Below are 21,128 nucleotides of genomic sequence, written 5' to 3' on the forward strand. Positions count from 1 at the left end.
CAGTCAAACCAAGCCCCTCCATTATCTGGAGGGCAAAGTATGTGAATTATAGGATGATCCTCCTAAAGTTGACTTAGCCGTAGCCAAGCCCTCTCGGAAGTCTTTATTTCCTTCTGATAAATCCTCTTTGTTAAGGAATGCCATGAACAGTAGAAATTATATTTCCCTAAATAAAGCTTTTTATTCAGGATTTGGTAGAACTTCACTCCTGTCTATTCCAGTTTCCAGAACTCTCAGAATTTGTATCAGTGAATTTTACATCTAGAGTTTACTGGAAATGTTCCGTTATGAAATTCTTCTCTGATTTTTGGTGACTTTCCCTTGGATTTCCTGTGCCTGCTAGTGATGAGCGAGCATGCTCACCCCACTGCTCTATACTAGATCGAGCACCGCGGTTCTCGGGTACACTTGTTACTTGATCGAGTATCACGGATGCTCGAGCGCCATTCTCGAGTCCCCCTCCCTGCATGTTTCGTACCGGTTATGTAGTAAATATAAACTTATATAAATATGGGGGAGTTGCCTGCCATACACGGTAATGCTGAAGCCATGTTGGCTACTAGCATCGCGTCATCAGGTCTTATATAAAAGACCGGGAGACTATGCTCGGCACACTCTCCTCTGGAAGCAGTTCAGGCAGAAGTGATCTAGGACGGAGAGCTTAGATTAGAGCAGGCATATAGGCAGTGTTTAATTTCTATTGCAGTACTTGTATACCGCTGCTGCACCATTAAAACAAAAGTCCTTTTCAGGGCTACATATTGCTGTTATATTTTTTCTAGTAAGGCAATAAACCCAACCTATATGCCTCTAATCTAAAACTATCCCTCCTCCACTTGCATTCAGTGTAGGGATAGCTGGTGGAGGAGGGATAGTTTTGGATTACAGGCATATAGGTAGGGTGTATTGCCTTATAGTCGTTCTAAAGGTATGCTGCGTTCTATAGGTTCTATAGTGCGGCTGCAACCTAAAAACAAAACTCCTTTTCAGGGATACATATTTTCTTTTCCTTATTAACACTGGGAAGTTTGCAGGCATATATTATATACCCAATTTAAAATGCGCAAGGCGTGCAGTAAGGGCCAGGCAAGTGGATGTGCTGCGATGGTGCAAGCAGAGGCCGTGGGCCTGGTGAAACTGTGCCTGCAGCGCTAGTGATGTGTCATGCGCGAGAGTCGGCTCCCTGCTGTGAACGATGGGAGCCGGCACCCCCGTGAGACACTGAATTCTCTGAATGCCTCTCACTGGGCGTAAAATCCCGGACTTCGGCAAGCGTAACCCCACCCACCTGAGCAAAACTCCACCCACTTATCAATTTAATTGGGTCCTAACAAGTGGGCGGAGTTTCTGCAGTAGGTGGTCGGGTTTCAGACCACTGAACACGTATTCAATAGGGATCCAAATAGAGCCGGCTCTTTTTGTTGAGCGGAGCCATGAGAGCTGGATCACCAAAAAGAGCCGGACTGCCCACCACTAGCGGGAGCACAACAAACACACTCATCCATGAGACCTAGCTTCCTATCTCTTTGCAGGGGGGCACAGGGCACCACTCTTAACCCCTTCATGACCTTGGGATTTTCCGTGTTCGTTTTTCACTCCCCTCCTTCCCAGAGCCATAACTTTTTTATTTTTACATCAATTTGGCCATGTGAGGGCTTATTTTTTGCGGGACGAGTTGTACTTTTGAACGACATCATTGGTTTTAGCATGTCGTGTACTGGAAAAAATTCCAAGTGCAGTGAAATTGTAAAAAAAGTGCAATCCCACACTTGTTTTTTGTTTGGCTTTTTTGCTAGGTTCACTAAATGCTAAAACTGACCTGCCAATATGATTCTCCAGGTCAGTACGAGTTCATAGACACCTAACATGACTAGGTTATTTTTAATCTAAGTAGTGAAAAAAAATTTCAAACTTTGCTAAAAACAAACAAACAAAAAAAAAAAAACAATTGCGCCATTTTCTGATACTCGTAGCGGCTCCATTTTTCATGATCTGGGGTCGGTTGAGGGCTTATTTTTTGCGTGCCGAGCTGGCGTTTTTAATGATTCCATTTCGGTGCCGATACGTTCTTTTGATCGCCCGTTAATGCATTTTAATGCAATGTTGCGGCAACCAAAAAAACGTAATTCTGGTGTTTCGAATTTTAATGCTTTTTTTATTGATAGATCAGGCAATTCTGAACGCGGCAATACCAAATATGTGTAGGTTTGATTTTTTTGTTTATTGATTTATTTTGATTGGGGCAAAAGGGGGGTGATTTAAACTTTATTTTTTTCCCATTTTTTATTTTTTTTTACTTTTGCCATGCTTCAATAGCCTCCATGGGAGGCTAGAAGCTGGCACAACCCGATCGACTCTGCTACATAGCAGCGATCTGATGTTCGCTGCTATGTAGCAGAATTGCAGGAGTGCTGTGAGCGCCGACCACAGGGTGGCGCTCACAGCTGCCGGGGATCAGTAACCATAGAGGTCTCAAGGACCTCTATGGTTACTATTCTGAAGCATCGCCGACCTCCGATCATGTGACGGGGGTCGGCGATGCGATAATTTCCGGCCGCCCGGCCGGAAGCGGTAGTTAAATGCCGCTGTCTGCGTTTGACAGCGGCATTTAACTAGTTAATAGGCGCGGGCAGATCGCGATTCTGCCCGCGCCTATTACGGGCACATGTCAGCTGTTCAAAACAGCTGACATGTCCCAGCTTTGATGCGGGCTCAGTGCTGGAGCCCTGCATCAAAGCGGGGGATCTGACCTCGGACGTACTATTCCGTCCGAGGTCAGAAAGGGGTTAAAGCCAGAGCAGAGCAAACAGGTAGTCAGTTGGATAGCAGAACATGTGTATGAGGCCTACCTCTACAATTCTCTCTCTATATATATATGCCCCAGGGTTAACTATTTTTCTGCATTTGCACTTAGTAGATAGGCTTTACCAGTTTAAGAGTCCTACTCCTCAAAAATGGGAAAAAAAATATTTTCTGAGGCCCTCCTCTGTGTCTTCCAGGGTATATTGCAGTCCCTCCTAATTTCTATCAGCCTTGCAATTAGTGCATAGGTTTTACCAGTCTAGGAGTCCCACTCGTTAAAATGGGAAAAAAATGGTTTTTTTTTAGGCCCTTCTCTACGTGTCTTCCAGGGTATATTGCAGTTCCTTCTTCTAATTTTTGGCAGCCCTTGAACTTGGTGCACAGGCTCTTTGTGTCTAGAAGTCCCAACTACCTAACAATTTTTACAGAATGTGTAGGAGTCCCTCCTTTATGTCTAATACATGGTGTATCGCAGTCCCTCTCCATTCTAATTTTTGGCAGTCCTTGCATTGTCCACATAGGTTTTATAAGTTTCAGAGTTTTCAAGAGCAGCAATGCAATTCATTTATCATATTTCACGTTTCAATGCTATAGTGCTACAAAGTGCTGCTTTATTGGTTGGTTGTGTATGGAGATGGCTACCCTTAGTAACACCTGATTTGTTTGGAAGCGACGAACAGGTGCTTACTAAGAGTAGCCATCTCCATACACAACCAACCAATAAAGTAGCACTCTGTAGCGCTATAGCATTCAAACATGAAATATATGATATATGAATTGCATTAATGCTCTTGAAAATAGGAAAAAACAAGAATACTTAGCGCATAAATTGGCCAATTCATGTGTACCTGGCAGCCACGATAAGGTGATTCTCGTTGCTGGGAACCTGCCTAAAGTGAATCTTCTCTTGGGCTAAAGCCTACAGTTATATGGGAAGGTAGGATCCTGCTGTATTAAGAGGGGTGGAGCGCTCAGTCAGAGACCCCATGTATACAAATATCAAAAGACTGACCACCAGCAATTCCAAAGAGAAATCAGGTGTGAACAGGTGCTTACTAAGAGTAGCCATCTCCATATATAACTAACAAATAAAGTAGCACTTTGTAGCGATATAGCATGGTTCTATTTGACACTGCACAACCTTACCTGTGGTGCGAGTTTATAGGCTGCAACAAGTCAATCTCTCTTGCGGAGACACTAGTCTCTGCAACAGAAATTTTCGCAATAGAATGTATTGGACGAGGTAAATCTGCATAGCTCAGTGATCACATGCAGATTTAATTGTGTGATTGAACAAAACTATTTCCTGATCATGGGCATGTACCTTTGCTGTTTGGATACAGCGTATGTAGGTTCATTCTGTGACTGATGACAACGCGGGACAACACTTTAACCCTTGGATTACTGTCAGACCAGTGGTGAGTATATTGGGTTAATTTAAATGATTAAAAAAAATGTGTGTTTTATTTCAAATGAAGAGTTGTGTGTTTGACACTTTACCTTCAGGTTTAGTAATGAGGGTGTTTGGCTGACAACTCTTCATTACTAAACCTCGGGTGGTTTGGTGTCAGCAACAGCTTCTGACAACCCCTAATCGCATTAGCTCAGAAATTAAATCACAAAACTTTTTTTTTTTTTAAATGTTTTTAAATGTTTACTTAGCTACAAAACTGCATGCAAAAACACACGTATTTTCCTTTGCATTTTAGCTGCCAACAAATTCCTAGAGATGCACAAACATTGTCATTTCGTGGCTGCCTCCAGCTCCTATTCATCATAGAATTTTAAAAGCACCAAATGTCATCTCCTATCTTAGTAATGGGAACATCTCTATTCACTTAATACAGATATTACTCATAAAATTTTAGTGAAAGATCAGTCCAGGAGGAGAAAGAAGAAGATTTCTCTGATAAGATATATTACAAAGTTTATTTTTTTCATATGCACTATTAACGGTTATGCTTTAATGCAGTATTACATAAAAACTGAAATCTAGGCTCTCGCCCAAGAGTAAATCTGAGAATTTAGCTATCTAAATGGGAGTCGAAAAAAAGGTTTAATAAAAAAAATCTTTATTAAATCAATATTGTCATCTACATTGCAAAGATCTTGACAATTCAGAGGTCCATACAGTTTCTACACAGTTGCAGTCAAACTACATAACAAACACTCATTTCTAGAAGCAAAATAGACAAGGGCTGCAAGACGGAAACTGAAGGGGTAGAATTCTGAGCACGAGCATAAAAAAGTCCCATGTTGAATATCAACAGAAGTTCTGATGTATCTGATTGACTGACTATGCGTACAAGTCTTCACGGTCAGCTGAGTAAACTTCTCCTTCCTGCAACAAGGCGAAGTTCAAAAAGTGCGATGGGCGATGAACTTCATGGTAAAATTCCTTGGGGTTAGCGAGCTGTAGTTCGTACTTCATGTTGGGATCGTGTCTGACACCTAGGGATTAAGCGAGAAAGTTGAAATCCATATTATGCACTTTATCCAACTTGTATAACTTGCATCTTCACTTAATACCAAGAATGCACAAGTACAATAACCTACCCATGAAGTTGTAGTTCCACGATGCCTGAGCTGGTACCATGAAGAAACCAAGGAAACGATCAGACAGCAGCATCTGCACTCTTTCATAGTGAGAAGGCAGGTAGCCTTTAGGATTGTTCCCTTTATCAGTGTTTTGCCTTCCCCACTCATAACCACTCGGTGTAAGTTTGTAAGCGGTCAGGGTGCACGATCCAGGAGTGAAGCTGTGGACGCACAACAGTCATGTCAGAAATGATTAAAAAATGTATGTTAACCCCTTCATGACCGTGGGATTTTCCGTTTTTCCGTATTCGTTTTTCACTCCCCTCCTTCCCAGAGCCATAACTTTTTTATTTTTCCGTCAATGTGGCCATGTGAGGGCTTATTTTTTGCGGGACGAGTTGTACTTTTGAACGACATCATTGGTTTTACCATGTCGTGTACTAGAAAAAGGGAAAAAAATTCCAAGTGCGGTGAAATTGCAAAAAAAGTGCAATCCCACACTTGTTTTTTGTTTGGCTTTTTTGCTAGGTTCACTAAATGCTAAAACTGACATGCCATTGTGATTCTCCAGGTCATTACGAGTTCATAGACACCTAACATGACTAGGTTGTTTTTTACCTAAGTGGTGAAAAAAAATTCCAAACTTTGCAAAAAAATAAATAAATAAAATTGCGCCATTTTCCGATACCCGTAGCGTCTCCATTTTTCGTGATCTGGGGTCGGGTGAGGGCTTATTTTTTGCGTGCCGAGCTGGCATTTTTAATGATAGCATTTTGGTGCAGATACGTTCTTTTGATCGCCCGTTATTGCATTTTAATGCAATGTCGTGGCGACCAAAAAAAAGTAAATCTGGCGTTTCGATTTTTTTTTTCATTACGCCGTTTAGCGATCAGGTTAATGCTTTTTTTTTATTGATAGATCGGGCGATTCTGAACGCGGCGATACCAAATATGTGTAGGTTGGGTTTTTTTTTTTATTGATTTATTTTGATTGGGGCGAAAGGGGGGTGATTTAAACTTTTATATTTTTTTTATTTTTTTCACATTTTTTTTAACTTTTTTTTTTAACTTTTACCATGCTTCTATAGCCTCCATGGGAGGCTAGAAGCAGGCACAGCCCGATCGGCTCTGCTACATAACAGCGATCATCAGATCGCTGTTATGTAGCTAAAATGCAGGTGTGCTGTGAGCGCCGACCACAGGGGGGCGCTCACAGCCACCGGCGATCAGTAACCATAGAGGTCTCCAGGACCTCTATGGTTACAATGTACAAGCATCGCCGACCTCCGATCATGTGACGGGGGTCGGCGATGCGCTCATATCCGGCCGCACGGCCGGATGCGGTAGTTAAATGCCGCTGTCTGAGTTTGACAGCGGCATTTAACTAGTTAATAGCGGCGGGTGATCGCGATTTCACCCGCCGCTATTGCGCGCACATGTCAGCTGTAAAAAACAGCTGACATGTCGCGACTTTGATGTGCGCTCACCGCCGGAGCGCACATCAAAGCGGGGGTCCCGACATGTGACGTACTATCCCGTCACATGTCGGGAAGGGGTTAAATGTCCTAAATTAGGAAATTTCTGGAAAAAAAACAAAACATTGATTGGTTTTGGCATAAGGTGGAAAAACAGACAAACAAAAAATATATATCACTATGACACACCTGCATGTTATAATAATGGTCTTCTCTCCATCCCAAGCTGGATTGTCAGCCATAACTTTAGCATGGGTGGTGACATCCTGTGGTGACAGCTGTGGAGACTCATTTGGCTGTGTGTGAACCCATCCCAGTGGCTCCATTTCCTGAAAAGTGTAAACAATTGTTCATAAGAGCAGTAATTAACAAAAAAATAAAAAAAAATAAAACGGAAAAAACTCATGTTCTTTAAATTTACCTTTAGATACTCATGTTGAGGCAGCTGACTTGGCAAGTGAACAGTCTGGTGAGTTCCCCACTGTGGCACCATCACAATGCATCGGATTTCCTTCACTTGAGGGTTATCAGGTGGGCTCACGCCATACAGATAGCCAGCAATCTTTAAGAATATAAAAGATCATATGCAAATGTATTAAAACAGTTTTGCTACTAAAAGGCAGCCTAAAAAACTAATCATGTGAGCTTAAAAAATGTGAATTCATCAGAGTAGACAAGTGTAGTAAATGACCATCTGTTCTACACAAATAAATCTAGTATTTCCTATATTTATGTAACTTGCCAGAACAAGTACAGTGTCAATTACAGGGCATTTAAACTAATGCATAAAATGGGTCTTTGAAATATTACTATAACAGAGTTTATTTTACACACACATACAGTACAGACCAAAAGTTTGAACACACCTTCTCATTTAAAGATTTTTCTGTATTTTCATGACTATGGAAATTGTACATTCACACTGAAGGCATCAAAACTATGAATTAACACATGTGGAATTATATACTTAACAAAAAAGTGTAAAACAACTGAAAATATGTCTTATATTCTAGGTTCTTCAAAGTAGCCACCTTTTGCTTTGATGACTGCTTTGCACACTCTTGGCATTCTCTTGATGAGCTTCAAGAGGTAGTCGCCAGGAATGGTTTTCACTTCACAAGTGCGCCCTGTCAGGATTAATAAGTGGGATTTCTTGCCTTATAACTGGGTTTGGGACCATCAGTTGTGTTGAGCAGAAGTCTGGTGGATACACAGCTGATAGTCCTACTGAATAGACTGTTAGAATTTGTATTACGGCAAGAAAAAAGCAGCTAAGTAAAGAAAAACGAGTGGCCATCATTACTTTAAGAAATGAAGGTCAGTCAGTCCGAAAAATTGGGAAAACTTTGAAAGTGTCCCCAAGTGCAGTGGCAAAAACCATCAAGCGCTACAAAGAAACTGGCTCACATGAGGAGCCCTGAGGAAGAAAACAGTTGTTTTCGAAACGCGTTGGTTTGTTTTGTTCCTTACCGCCTTCAGTGTGAATTTACAATTTTCATAGTCATGAAAATATAGAAAAATCTTTGAATGAGAAGGTGTGTCCAAACTTTTGGTCTGTACTGTACGTGTGTATGGTCTGTCCCTATAGTCTCTGGCTCGTGTATCAAACCTATGCTGCAGCGATTCAGAGAAAACATGTACATGACCCTTTAGGATAACATGTTTTAGAAGCAAATAGAAGCCCTATGGTTAGAACATATAAATCTATTATATACGGTTCTTTCTTTGGTATCATTTACCTGAGCTCGCAGGTCAGAAATGCAGATGAATTTCTTCAGCACATTCTTGGGCAAGATATAGGTGTAACCAGTTTCCTTGATGTCATCTGATGACACATAGATGTGATTGGTCCGAAGGTGAAGGTTAGCAGCAGAAATTGCTCTGAAAAAAAAAAAAAAAAAAAATGATAAGAATACCTATAGAGTGAAAACCAATACTGGTGACATTCGGATGGAAGGGAGTGCACCTTTATTTGCAAAAGGTTTCATCTTTGGTATCTAACACCATGAGGTATTTATTGCTTGTCATTTACAATTTCTATGTCAGAAACCTAACTGTGTTCTAAATACTTAAAGAGAATTGGTTACCAGGTTTTTGCTACCACATAAGAGGAGCCTGATGTAGGTAAGGAGAAGCTGAATCCATTGATGTATCACTTAGATTACTGGCTGCAGCCATTCTGACGTTTAGAATGAAGCAGAGCTGAGGAAGGTAACCCCGCCCACACCAGGCTCTGCATGTAGAAAGTCCATAGACAGTGAGCTGTTTATCACAGGGGGGGCGTTGCCAGACTAATGCAATAAATACTTCACAGTTAGTAAACAACAGCACATAATTTGACAAGTGACACATGAATTCTGTGTTTCAGTGTTTATCTCCTGCTGTCTTCAAATTACAAAGCAAAATCCTGCTGACAGATTCCCTTTAACTTTCAATAAGCTAGTCTATTAAAATTGTAATATAGTTATTAGCACAAACTTAAAAATTAACATCACGTGCACATATGCAAATGTGATAACTCTATGAACAAAAGGGCTCCTATCAACCATGAAGGAAAAAAAATCAAGATCATCCAATTATTCTTAAATTATGCATGTGGCCCACAGCTAGATATGGTAAATTGCAATTATACGAGGATCCGGTCTCATGAGCAAATTAGCTCCGAGAAGCTGGAACACATGCACATCTGTTACATAAGAGCAGTACATAAATCCTGGCAACGAGGGAAAAAGGCCTTAATAGCAAAATTATGATGAAACCAAGAAAATAATAATCTATTACCTGACTCGCCATTCTGTCTTGGATGAAAAGGTCTGGGTCTCATAGTTGCTGGTGGTAGAGGTGATGATCTCATCTCCATGCTTGTTGACGGTGCGGGTCTGGGTAGCAGTGAGCTGAGACTGTTCTTTGGTCTGCTTCTCTATCTCCGCAATCTGCTGCCTCTGCTGGGACGGGGCAGAGATTTCCATGCCCAATATGATATCTCGGATTTCAGACTGTGTTAAAGAAGCCACATTTACACTGAAATGAAAAAAAAAAATGGGACACACTTTTCATTAAAAAGTCTATAGAAAGGCTGAAGCAAATAATGAAGCCTAACAACTACACAAAATTTCAGGTCTCTTTTAGAAAGATTGTTGAAAGCCAACATGCCTGATCATAAGATATCTGGCTAGTCTCTACAAAATAAGCAGGTTCACCCAATGTGTCATTTTAATAGAGAAGTAATTCTTACTTGTTCTTCTTGCCGTAGTCTGCCAAGATGAGATCCTTCAGCTGAACTTCCACCTTAATCCATTCCTCATCTGTTAGTGTGGGCCAGATATGATGAGGCTCAGTAATGGTTGTCTTGTCTGGCTTTAGGATCACCTTTGCACGGTCATTGTTCACATGCAGTGCTCTCAGGATCAAAATCAGTCGAGAGAAAGCCTGCAGGACAAGTGACAAGAATCAGATCACTGGGAAAATATTCTGCAGCTAGTACTGGTCCGTCACCAATTCACATGGCTTCAGGACCAAACTACATTAAGCTCTTATGTGCCCACAAAAGCACTGCTAAGTACCGTGTATGAAGAGATCGTCTTCAGCCAGTCGTCGTAGAGATTGAAGAGAACCATTTGTGGCTCTGTGGCCTTCAATATCAGGTCTCCAAACTTCTCCACCTTCAGACAGGCTTGGAAAGGCAACTGCAGCTCAGATCCTTTGATTACAATATTAGGGAAATCCAGTAAATGTACCTAAGGTTCAATGGAGGAGAACACCGAAACATCACTCAAGTCCACAAGCAAATAAATGCTTAAAAGATTTCACAAAATGAGAAAGGCTAAAAAAGGAATATAATAGATGTCGAATTGATTTTCTTACCTCAAGGGGATCCAACATGCCCTTTCTGGTGACAATAATTTGCTTGGGCTGCTCTTCCACTGGCAAGGAACGGATCAAAGCGGCAACTTCTTCTGCAGTTTTCCACTTGGCGAGCTGCAAAGGAAAAGTGTTACAGTATTTGTAGAGCGCTTACGGTAAAATTATAATATAAATATATATATTTTTATTTATTTATAGGATAGCAGGAGTAATTTTCCAACTTGACTTTAAAACATACCTGACCCAATCGTTTCTGTCCTGCCCATACGGATGTGTGAATAATTTTCAGGAACAGCTGCCCAGTCCTTGGGTTAAAGATGAAAATTGCTCCATTGATGGGTTTTGTTGTTAAGTTGCCTTCAAAGGTCTAAAGACAGAACAATATAAGAAAAATCAGAGATTTTTTGCCTTTCACTCCAAGGCTAGAAAATTTCTACGAATCTTGCCATATGCCGTACCTTGTGAATTGTTACTCTGTACACGTTGGTGTCATCCACGAACCATATGATTTGATTGGAGAAGAGCTCGCCATAATTCTGGGAGGACAAGTATGGCTCAGTCGGCTCAGAAGAATACAACTGCAACCCCTTACGGATGCGCTCACGCAGCACATACAAGGCAGGGTTAGCCTTCATGATCTTGGCCATGGCTTGCTGTATCAGTGGTTTTCCTCCAGGGAACCAGTTTCCATAGGCACTAGCAAGACAAAGAACTTTTCTGTAACATCCAAATACAGCAACACTTCGGGATGATTTGTGTGCAAAATAAAAAATAAAATAAATAAAATAATGGTCAGAGATTCTTACCTATGGAGGTTATATGCCAGGTCAATGGCAATCAGGACACCGGTGGGCGATGGGTAAATACTCATGTTATCAGTAGTGTAGTCCAAGAACTTTGCACGAGCATACCGCTCAATATCGTGAGAATCATAGTCTCCCCATCTCAACTGGATATCAATCCAGTACTTCTGTGTCGTGGTGCTGTCCATTACATCCCTACAAGGAGGAACAAATGTGTTTAATACAAAATTGCTAGAAGTAATTGTCTTATCCAGGAGTTGTGGGGGGTGTAAGTAGAAGGTAAGAAGTGGGTTGTACAGGATCAGAAAAACAAGGCTGCTTTCTTCCAAAGACAGCCCCACACCCATCCATGTGTTGTGTATTGGGTGAGAAGCAAAATCACAAACATGGACACGTGTGGCACGGTTACTGTTAGGGGGAAAGAACAAAACGTACTTTGAATCAGCAAGCAGAGATGGTCTGGACACATTCCACTTGTAAGAGGCAAAAAGCAAGATATCCGCACAAGATGAGTTCATCTTATAAGACTTCCTGGGGTGGATGGTTTCCTTCTGAACAGTTTCAATTTCCAGAGCATCAAGTTCCTGATCAAACACCTGAAACACAACAGTAATAGGAAACAGAATTAATCAATATGGTTGCCTCAGACAGTGGATCACGAATGAAAATGATACAAGACATTTTCAGTCTAAAATCACACTATTTTTAAAGGGAATCTGTCACTAAGATCAACACCCCATCACTCACCACATATGTATATGCAGGTCTTTGAAATGTAAATATATGGACACCTTTATATCTCCTATCTGTTGCTGCATTTTCAAGTAATTAGTGTTTTCATGCATCCTGCTAAAGCATTTGCATTGCGATTTGCTGTAAGGCCGCTTTTCTGTGTTCTTGAGATTCTGTTCTTCGTTGGCATTAAGTGCTCTGGGTGTGACAAAGCACCCAAGAAGCCACTATAGATTGTTTCCTCAGCAAGCACAAGTGTCTTTAGCTTACCTGAAAGCTCATGGTGCGCATTCATTTGCCAGAAAAGGAAGAGACACAGCGAGCCATCAATCAAGCTAAATAGGCTGGTGCTGGGCGGGAAATCAACCTCAGGAGGCAGAGGGCTGGGCTAGTAAGGTGCTCTGCCAAGAGCACTTCGCGTTTTCATTCATACAAGAATAAGGCATTAATTACTTAGTAATTCAGCAACAGATAGAAGATATGAAGGGATCAATGGATTTACATTTAAAGATCTGTATTCCAATACTTATGGTTTGGGGAGAGGAGTGAGGAGGATGATCTTACTGACAATCTGCAATTATCATAACTGTTTTTTAAACATTTGTGAAAAGTGTTTAAACACCGCTGGAAGAGTGTATCTGACTTACTTGACACAGATCCATGACAATGCTTTCATGGATCTTCTGCCACAAGTGGGCTCTGAATATCTGAATCAATGAGATCTTCAATGTTGGAATCTTGCCATGCATGAAAATGCCAGTCAAATCCAGTTGGACCTGGAATCCAACATACACCTGGAATGTAGAAACCACATGTCAGTAAAACCTCTTCAAATACAGCAGGTACAGGCATTTTAAAGAGAACCTATCAGTTAGTTCACGCTGATCAGACCACAGGCAGCATGAATCAGAGGCCGGCGACATAACTGCAGCCAAGTAAGTACTTTGAAGAGTAAGTGTCCTAGGAAGAACGGAACTGCAAAGGACCAGTAGTGGAACAGAAATGGAAAATGATGATCCAAGCTTTGTTAAATAACGCAATGGATGTTTGAAACATGTAGCTGTGTCTACACCTATGATGGAATCTTTTAAATCATTACATTTTTGCCTTTGGAAGCTGGATCATCTTTCCATTTAAATAGTTTGAAAATCTTGCTGAGGCCTATAGAAATAGATGAGACTAGTCTAGTGGCGTCCCTGGCCGGCCTCTCCTTGCATTGGCATAGTTGATTGTCAGGTGTAGCCCATCTGTGAACATCGGGAGAGACCAGTCATTGAACTAGAATGGCGCAGGGCAATACCAGCTGGGAGCGGCGCTGGACTAGTCCTATAAGCTCACAGACACAAAAAGAGGACTTAAAAATCCTCAAAAAAATTGAAAAAAATCATAGAGAAAAAAGCAGAGATGATTACCTGCTAAAGCCTCCAAACAAATGCACTATCAGGGTGCAGCGGACCCGATAAATGATGGCAACAACACAGGTGCAAAAAATACCGATGAAACAACCACTTTCAATCCAGTGTTGGCTGTTTGGCAATAGTGCACAAAAAGATAAGAGATAATAGTCTGTATGTGGCATTGTTCACACAGGCAATGCAGAGCATCTGGTTTACAGCCTATTACTAACGCACATACAGGCGGGCCGCCCAGTGCCACAAAATGCATGCTGTGTGAATAGAGGCCTACAGTTTACTAGTCCTATAGTCCCCAGCCAGGAGATCTAACCATGTTTACTCTGAAACGCCTGCAGCCAGACTGATGCTGCCTGTGGTTTTGGCAGTGTGAATTGACTGACAAGTTTCTTTAACATTTTCTGCACGTACATTGGCTCTGTTAATTGTGGGTGACCACCAAAGAGTAAATCTTCTGTTAGGAATCTGATTCAGACCAGATCTCTGAGCATTGGTCAGCTTCTTCCACTTCATAGATTCTTCAAAGCCACTGGCTTTTTCCCTGATGACAAAAGCAACAAAACTTTAGGTGCTGAAGAGTAGCATTTCAGTATTTACTGTATAGACAGCATTGAACATAGAACAGTTACATGCAATGTTCAAATTCACCCATGACCATAGTAAATGATAAGTCAAAATCAGTGAGGTCTACAAGAGAAATTTTCTATAATGAAATCCTTGTTCCTTACCAGAAGAGACCCTCCCATGTAGGGAAGTAAGTGCCTTTAAACAACGTGTGCTCCAGGATGCCTTCCACTCCTCCGAGGGCCTGGATCATGTCTGTACGGTAGTTATTCAGATTCCAAAGTTTCCCGTCGTGTCTTTGATGTGTCCACCAGAATGGGTTTTGTTTCAACACCTAAGGAATAAGAAGTATGGATAAAATATTATGCTCAGCACAAACAATGGCCAAAATATTGATACTAAATTAAGCCACATTACCTGGTATTGTTTGAAATCTGTACGGACTCTCCAGCCTTTGTCATAGGCCAACGTGTGCCTGTCCTTCTGGAAGAGTGTGTTGATGCGTGGGATACCTCTATCCCATGAATCCTCCAAATCTTCCAGGGTAAGACGTCTGTAACAAAGGAACATATCTCAACTTGCTGAATCGCAACCACAGAACGTGTCCGTACAATTATGGAAGGGTAGAAGTACCTGTTCTGAGCAATGGCTTCCTGCCTCTTCAGAGCATATTCAGCCCATACTCTCTGAGAATCGATAAACTCACTCTCCCAGGGCTGGATGTAGCGATACAAGTTGGGGATGAGCTGGTCCTCTTCATGACTCATACCTGAGCGGAAATGGGTGATTCCAACATCTGTCTGTTTAGACCACCTGTAAAGAAATGCAGGAAGAGGGGACCAGGAAATGATTCCACGCACTGGAGAATAATAAATCTATATAAATAAAAGATACCTAATGACTTCTTCGTACTTTACCTGAGGTCAGATTGTGGGATAAGCACGTGCCCCATAGACAACATCCCCAAACCACCAAGCTCTTTGGGAGTGTAGAAGACCACTGGTGGGAAACGACTTGGCATTTTGGAGTTCAGACCAATCTTAATTCTGGTTTGAATTTTGTTCTCACATTTCACCAACAGATCAAGCAGCTCCTGGGTATTTACCACAGCCTCACGGAAGTAAGTCATGAGCCCGATCAATGCAGTGTTCCATTTATTCACAATCTGGAGAAGAATGGGATGGCAATCATCAGCGGGAGAAATGTTAGTTACCCACACACAAGAAATGGACAATTATCCTTCTGCCAATGCCCTACACAAAAACACCACCAACATTTGTCTATCTAAAACCGTAAATTAATTTTGGTGCATATATATTAGTTTGAATCCAGCCAAAGTGGAGAATAATGCAATTTAATGGAAGGGATATTCCCAAACCACAATGTGGGCTTTAATAAAAAGATCTGTATATTTCATAAGGGGTACTACCAACTCCAAGATCATATCTTAATATGTAGTAGGTGTAATATTAATATTGTAAGCATATACCTCCAATTAGAAATGTAGTATAGTTCTTCAGATTTGCTATGTTGCTTACCCCATGTAGGGCAAGAACTTAGGTATCCATAGTTACGACCACTAAGGGTTGTCTGTCACTATATGAATGGTCGTAACCATGCATACCTAAGCTACTGCAATACCCTATATGAGGTAAGCGACATAGCTAATCAGAAGAACTACACTTTATTTCTAATTGGAGGTATTCGCTATCAATATTATACCTACTACATATTGGGTTAGGTCTTGGAGATGACAATACATACCCCTTTAATTTGTGCCAATGTAATTCATTTTTACATTTGCTCCAATTTGCACATATCACCCCCTAATGATGCCAATCCTGTCTTTTTCAGCTCCAATTGCAACTGGATCCATCCTGCTGTAGTTCCTCTGCCCCTTGTTGATCGTGTGCAGTGCTGGCTCCCCTCCCAGCATAGCTCTGACATGGCTCCACCACTGACACAGAATGTACTCTACATTTACAATATACCGTATTTTTCGGACTATAAGACGCACCGGACCATAAGGCGCACCCCAAATTTGGGGTGAAAATTGCAGAAAAAAAGATTTTTTATAAGATGGGGGTCCGTCTTATTGTCCGAATTTACAGTATCTTACCTGAAGGCTGGCGGTGGCAGAGCAGGGTCACAGGAGGCATGGTGTCGGCAGAGGTGGGGTGATGCGGTACGGTGTGCACCTGAGCAGGGTCTCTTCCTGCTTAGGTGGGCGACGCCACAGCCTGGTGTCCATGGGAGGGTTGCAGCACTGGTTACCGGCAGAGGTGCTGGGATGAGGAGGTGCTGGGATGAGGAGGTGCTGGGATGAGGAGGTGCTGGGATGAGGAGGTGCTGGGATCAGGAGGTGCTGGGATCAGGAGGTGCTGGGATCAGGAGGTGCTGGGATCAGGAGGTGCTGGGATCAGGAGGTGCTGGGATCAGGAGGCGCAGTGACAGGTATGGTGTGAGAGGGTCCCTTTCCCCGGTGAGGTGATGCAGCAGCCCGGTAAGCAGCAGAGCCGGGTGAATACTGTTGTTATCGGTGGTGGCGGCCATCTTCCGGGGGCCGCGCGTGCGCAGATGAAGCGCTCTGCTTCCCGGGGCTTCAGGAAAATGGCCGCGGGAGGCCGCGCGTGCGCAGATGGAGATCGCGGCGGCCATTTTCCTGAAGCTAAGAACTTCAGAAAAATGGCCGCCGCGATCCCCATCTGCGCACGCGCGGCCTCCCGCGGCCATTTTCCTGAAGCCCCGGGAAGCAGAGCGCTTCATCTGCGCACGCGCGGCCCCCGGAAGATGGCCGCCACCACCGATGACAACAGGATTCACCCGGCTCTGCTGCTTACCGGGCTGCTGCATCACCTCACCGGGGAAAGGGACCCCGCTCACTGCGCCTCCTCATCTCCGCACGTCTGCCGCCGCACCTCTGCCGCCACGGGTAAGCCTGCATTTCGACTATTAGACGCACCCCCCATTTTCCCCCCTTTTTTGGGGGGGAAAAAGTGCGTCTTGTAGTCCGAAAAATACGGTACTTGCTTCATGTGATTCTACACCACTTGATCTGTTAGTTCTGCGCTCCAGTCTGCGGTGTCTCCACAATAAAGCTTAAAATAACCATAGTGGAAACAGAGCTGAGCTGCTTTTAAGGAGTTCTACAGACAAAACAATGAAATAAAACTGAAAAATGACACTCCATTGATGCACATGGCAGAGGATTATTATTTGCCATGGGTAGCAACAGATCAACATTTGCAGTATTCCATCATTATTATATTACCTACAGATGAATGTGCCGATTTTCCTTTTCTACTGCCTATTATTGCTGCAAACTGCCAACTGAACATTGCACCTGCCGTATTGGATTATTTCAAGCGGATATCCCTATTAGCAATGTTAGTGAGGTTTCCACCCTTCTTGTTTTTAATCCATCATTGATCAAGTTTTACGTATTGTGATGTAGTGACCCCTGGTACAACTAGGGGGCGCTGCATGTGCTCCTCAGGATATGCATGGAGGCATATCTGTAGTTGTAATGGTTGAACTAGCCACACACACTTCCCACCTATGGGAGTGGCTTTAAGTATATAATGTGACTGTGTGGGTCACATGGGAAAGAATGGATGCAGGCTCGGACTGGCCCACCGGAGAACCGGAGGATTCTCCGGTGGGCCCTGGCACCTGCTGGCATACTGGCCAGCAGCTGCCTAGGGCCCCCACTGCTCCAGGGGCCCCCCCCGGCCGCCCGCCTCCCACCCACCCTCCTTGAAGACGATACTAACCCTGTTCCAGCAATGCCTGGTCTCGGCGTCTGCACTGCAGCTCATGCATACGGGGGGATATGAGCCATGCATACAGGGGGGGGAATATGAGCCATGCATACAGGAGGGAATATGAGGCATGCATACAGGGGGGGAATATGAGCCATGCATACAAGGGGGGAATATGAGCCATGCATACAGGGGGGGAATATGAGCCATGCATACAGGGGGGGAATATGAGCCATGCATACAAGGGGGGAATATGAGCCATGCATACAGGGGGGGGGGGGAATATGAGCCATGCATACAGGGGGGGGGGGGGGGGGGGAGAATATGAGCCATGCATACAGGGGGGGGGGGGGGATATGAGCCATGCATACAGGAGGGAATATGAGCCATGCATACAGGGGGGGGAATATGAGCCATGCATACAGGGGGGGAATATGAGCCATGCATACAAGGGGGGAATAGGAGCCATGCATACAAGGGGGGAATATGAGCCATGCATACAGAGGGGGAATATGAGCCATGCATACAGAGGGGGGAATATGAGCCATGCATACAGAGGGGGGAATATGAGCCATGCATACAGGGGGGGAATATGAGCCATGCATACAGGGGGGGAATATGAGCCATGCATACAGGGGGGGGGGGGGGGGGAATATGAGCCATGCATACAGGGGGAGGAATATGAGCCATGCATACAGGGGGGAATATGAGCCATGCATATGGGATGGGAGAGAGATGAGCCATGCATACAGGGGGGGAATATGAGCCATGCATACAGGGGGAGGAATATGAGCCATGCATACAGGGGGAGGAATATGAGCCATGCATACAGGGGGAGGAATATGAGCCATGCATACAGGGGGGAATATGAGCCATGCATATGGGATGGGAGAGAGATGAGCCATGCATACAGGGGGGGATATGAGCCATGCATACAGGGGGGGATATGAGCCATGCATACAGGGGGGGGGATATGAGCCATGCATACAGGGGGGGATATGAGCCATGCATACAGGGGGGGATATGAGCCATGCATACAGGGGGGGATATGAGCCATGCATACAGGGGGGGATATGAGCCATGCATACAGGGGGAATATAAACCATGCATACAGGGGGGAATATAAACCATGCATACAGGGGGGAATATGAGCCATGCATGGGGGGGGGGGGATGTGAGCAATGCATGGGGGGGGGGGGGAAATATGAGCCATGCATACGGGGCGGATGTGAGCCATGCATACAGGGGGGAAAATGAGCCATGCATATGGGATGGGAGGGAGATGAGCCATGCATGCAGGAGGGCATTATACAGTATTGAGCATCATGTGGGATCATTATACAGTATGGAGAACTGTGTGTGGCCATTATACAGTATGGAGCATCATGTGTGGCCGTTATACAGTATGGAAAACTGTGTGTGGCCATTATACAGTATGGAGAACTGTGTGGCCATTATACAGTATGGAGCATCATGTGTGGCCAATGGACATTATACAGTATGGAGCATCATGTGTGGCCGTTATACAGTATGGAGCATCATGTGTGGCCATTATACAGTATTGAGCATCATGTGGGATCATTATACAGTATGGAGAACTGTGTGTGGCTGGTATACAGTATGGAGCATCATTTGTGGCCATTATACAGTATTGAGCATCATGTGGGATCATTATACAGTATGGAGCACTGTGTGTGGCCGTTATACAGTATGGAGCACTATGTGTGGCCATTATACAGTATGGAGCATCATGTGTGGCCATTATACAGTATGGAGCATCATGTGTGGCCATTATACAGTATGGAGCATCATGTGTGGCCATTATACAGTATGGAGCATCATGTGTGGCCATTATACAGTATTGAGCATAATGTGTGGCCATTATACAGTATGGAGAACTGTGTGTGGCCATTATACAGTATGGAGCATCGTGTGGTGGCCGTTATACAGTATTGAGTATCATGTGTGGCCATTATACAGTATGGAGCACTGTGTGGCCATATTTTTTTGTTTATAATTATTGTATATAAAACAGTGTGATCAGCAGTGCTAAATGGCTGTGGTTGGGACGTGGATATGGGTGTGACTAGTTGTGAAATGGGTGTGGTCAGAGGCGTGGCCTAAAATTTGGCAACTTTGTACCTCCTTCCCTTCTTCGAAAGTTGGGAGGTATGGTACCACATTTGCCACATCACGGCAAGTGCCGCAAATCCCATAGGGAATGAATGAGGCCAAACGCAGTGTTGCTGTAAGTGATCCGTTACGCGGCAGATGCAGAAAAACTGCCGGATCTGCTGCAAAAGGCAACTTTCACATCAGCGATTCTTGCCAAAGTCACTGCCGATAGTATCATACTCACCAAAGGGGAGGCAGCACTAAAAGTGCCTAGGGCAGCAGAAACTCTAAATACGGCCCTGAGGGGGGCTACATTATATTCTGTTGGAGGACTGCATTATACTCAGGGTACTACATTATATTATGGGGGGCTGCATCATACTATATGAGGGGGCTACAGTATACTCTATGGGGGGGCTGCATTATATTCTGTGGTGGGTTGCATTATACTATAATGAGGGGTGCTGCATTATACCCTATGGGGGTGCTACATTATATTCTATGGTGGGGACTGCGTCATACCTGAGGGGCTTGCATTATATTTTGTGGGGTGCCGCATTATATTCTATGAGAGGGGACTGCATTATATTTTATGAGGGGGCTACACTATATTCTGTGAGGGGGCTACCCCAACCCTTGCTACATAATTAAGACGTGAACTACCTTATATTATACCCTGATATTAGCGCTTTTTACCGCACAATTGGTGGTCTTGTATCTATTTCTATGTAGCTACATAGTGGGCCCCAAGAATGATTTTCTCTGGTGGGCCCAAGGTGCTCCAGTCCGACGCTGAATGGATGGACCTGAGTGGTCTGTGTGCCAGGTCCTGGAGGGCCTCTGTGTTGGGAGGTCCTGGGAGTAGGACTAGATCTCTGAAGAGCACATGGGGGAGGCCTGGGACCTGTGTGTTGGATGGTCCCAGATGGGGATAGACATCCTGAATAGCGCACAGAGAGGACGCGTGTGCAAAGTCCGTGATGACACTGCATTTGGGGAAGCTACAGCCAGTCTGAGGATCTGGACTGTCAGGTAGCCTGGTGAGCAAGGCATTGCCCAGGAC

The 21,128-nt window shown here is 43.8% G+C and overlaps 1 protein-coding gene across 1 annotated transcript in view; it reads right to left on the minus strand.

Moving 5' to 3' along the window:
- Positions 1-4,441: 4,441 nt before the first annotated feature.
- Positions 4,442-21,128, minus strand: part of PRPF8 (pre-mRNA processing factor 8) — a 29,820-nt gene continuing 13,133 nt past the window's right edge. The window contains exons 25-43 of the mRNA XM_077294465.1: positions 15,107-15,354; positions 14,823-15,002; positions 14,607-14,742; positions 14,354-14,523; positions 14,037-14,166; positions 12,861-13,007; positions 11,917-12,077; positions 11,485-11,676; positions 11,137-11,374; positions 10,917-11,045; positions 10,679-10,792; positions 10,378-10,551; positions 10,050-10,243; positions 9,596-9,835; positions 8,554-8,695; positions 7,236-7,376; positions 7,004-7,143; positions 5,359-5,561; positions 4,442-5,253 (exon numbers count right to left, since the gene is read on the minus strand). Of these exons, the coding sequence (XP_077150580.1) occupies positions 5,099-5,253; positions 5,359-5,561; positions 7,004-7,143; positions 7,236-7,376; positions 8,554-8,695; positions 9,596-9,835; positions 10,050-10,243; positions 10,378-10,551; positions 10,679-10,792; positions 10,917-11,045; positions 11,137-11,374; positions 11,485-11,676; positions 11,917-12,077; positions 12,861-13,007; positions 14,037-14,166; positions 14,354-14,523; positions 14,607-14,742; positions 14,823-15,002; positions 15,107-15,354 (3,234 nt within the window). The 3' untranslated portion in view covers positions 4,442-5,098. The remainder of the gene's footprint in view (positions 5,254-5,358; positions 5,562-7,003; positions 7,144-7,235; positions 7,377-8,553; positions 8,696-9,595; positions 9,836-10,049; positions 10,244-10,377; positions 10,552-10,678; positions 10,793-10,916; positions 11,046-11,136; positions 11,375-11,484; positions 11,677-11,916; positions 12,078-12,860; positions 13,008-14,036; positions 14,167-14,353; positions 14,524-14,606; positions 14,743-14,822; positions 15,003-15,106; positions 15,355-21,128) is intronic.

This window comes from Ranitomeya variabilis, chromosome 3, assembly GCF_051348905.1.
Source record: "Ranitomeya variabilis isolate aRanVar5 chromosome 3, aRanVar5.hap1, whole genome shotgun sequence".
NCBI lineage: Eukaryota > Metazoa > Chordata > Amphibia > Anura > Dendrobatidae > Ranitomeya > Ranitomeya variabilis.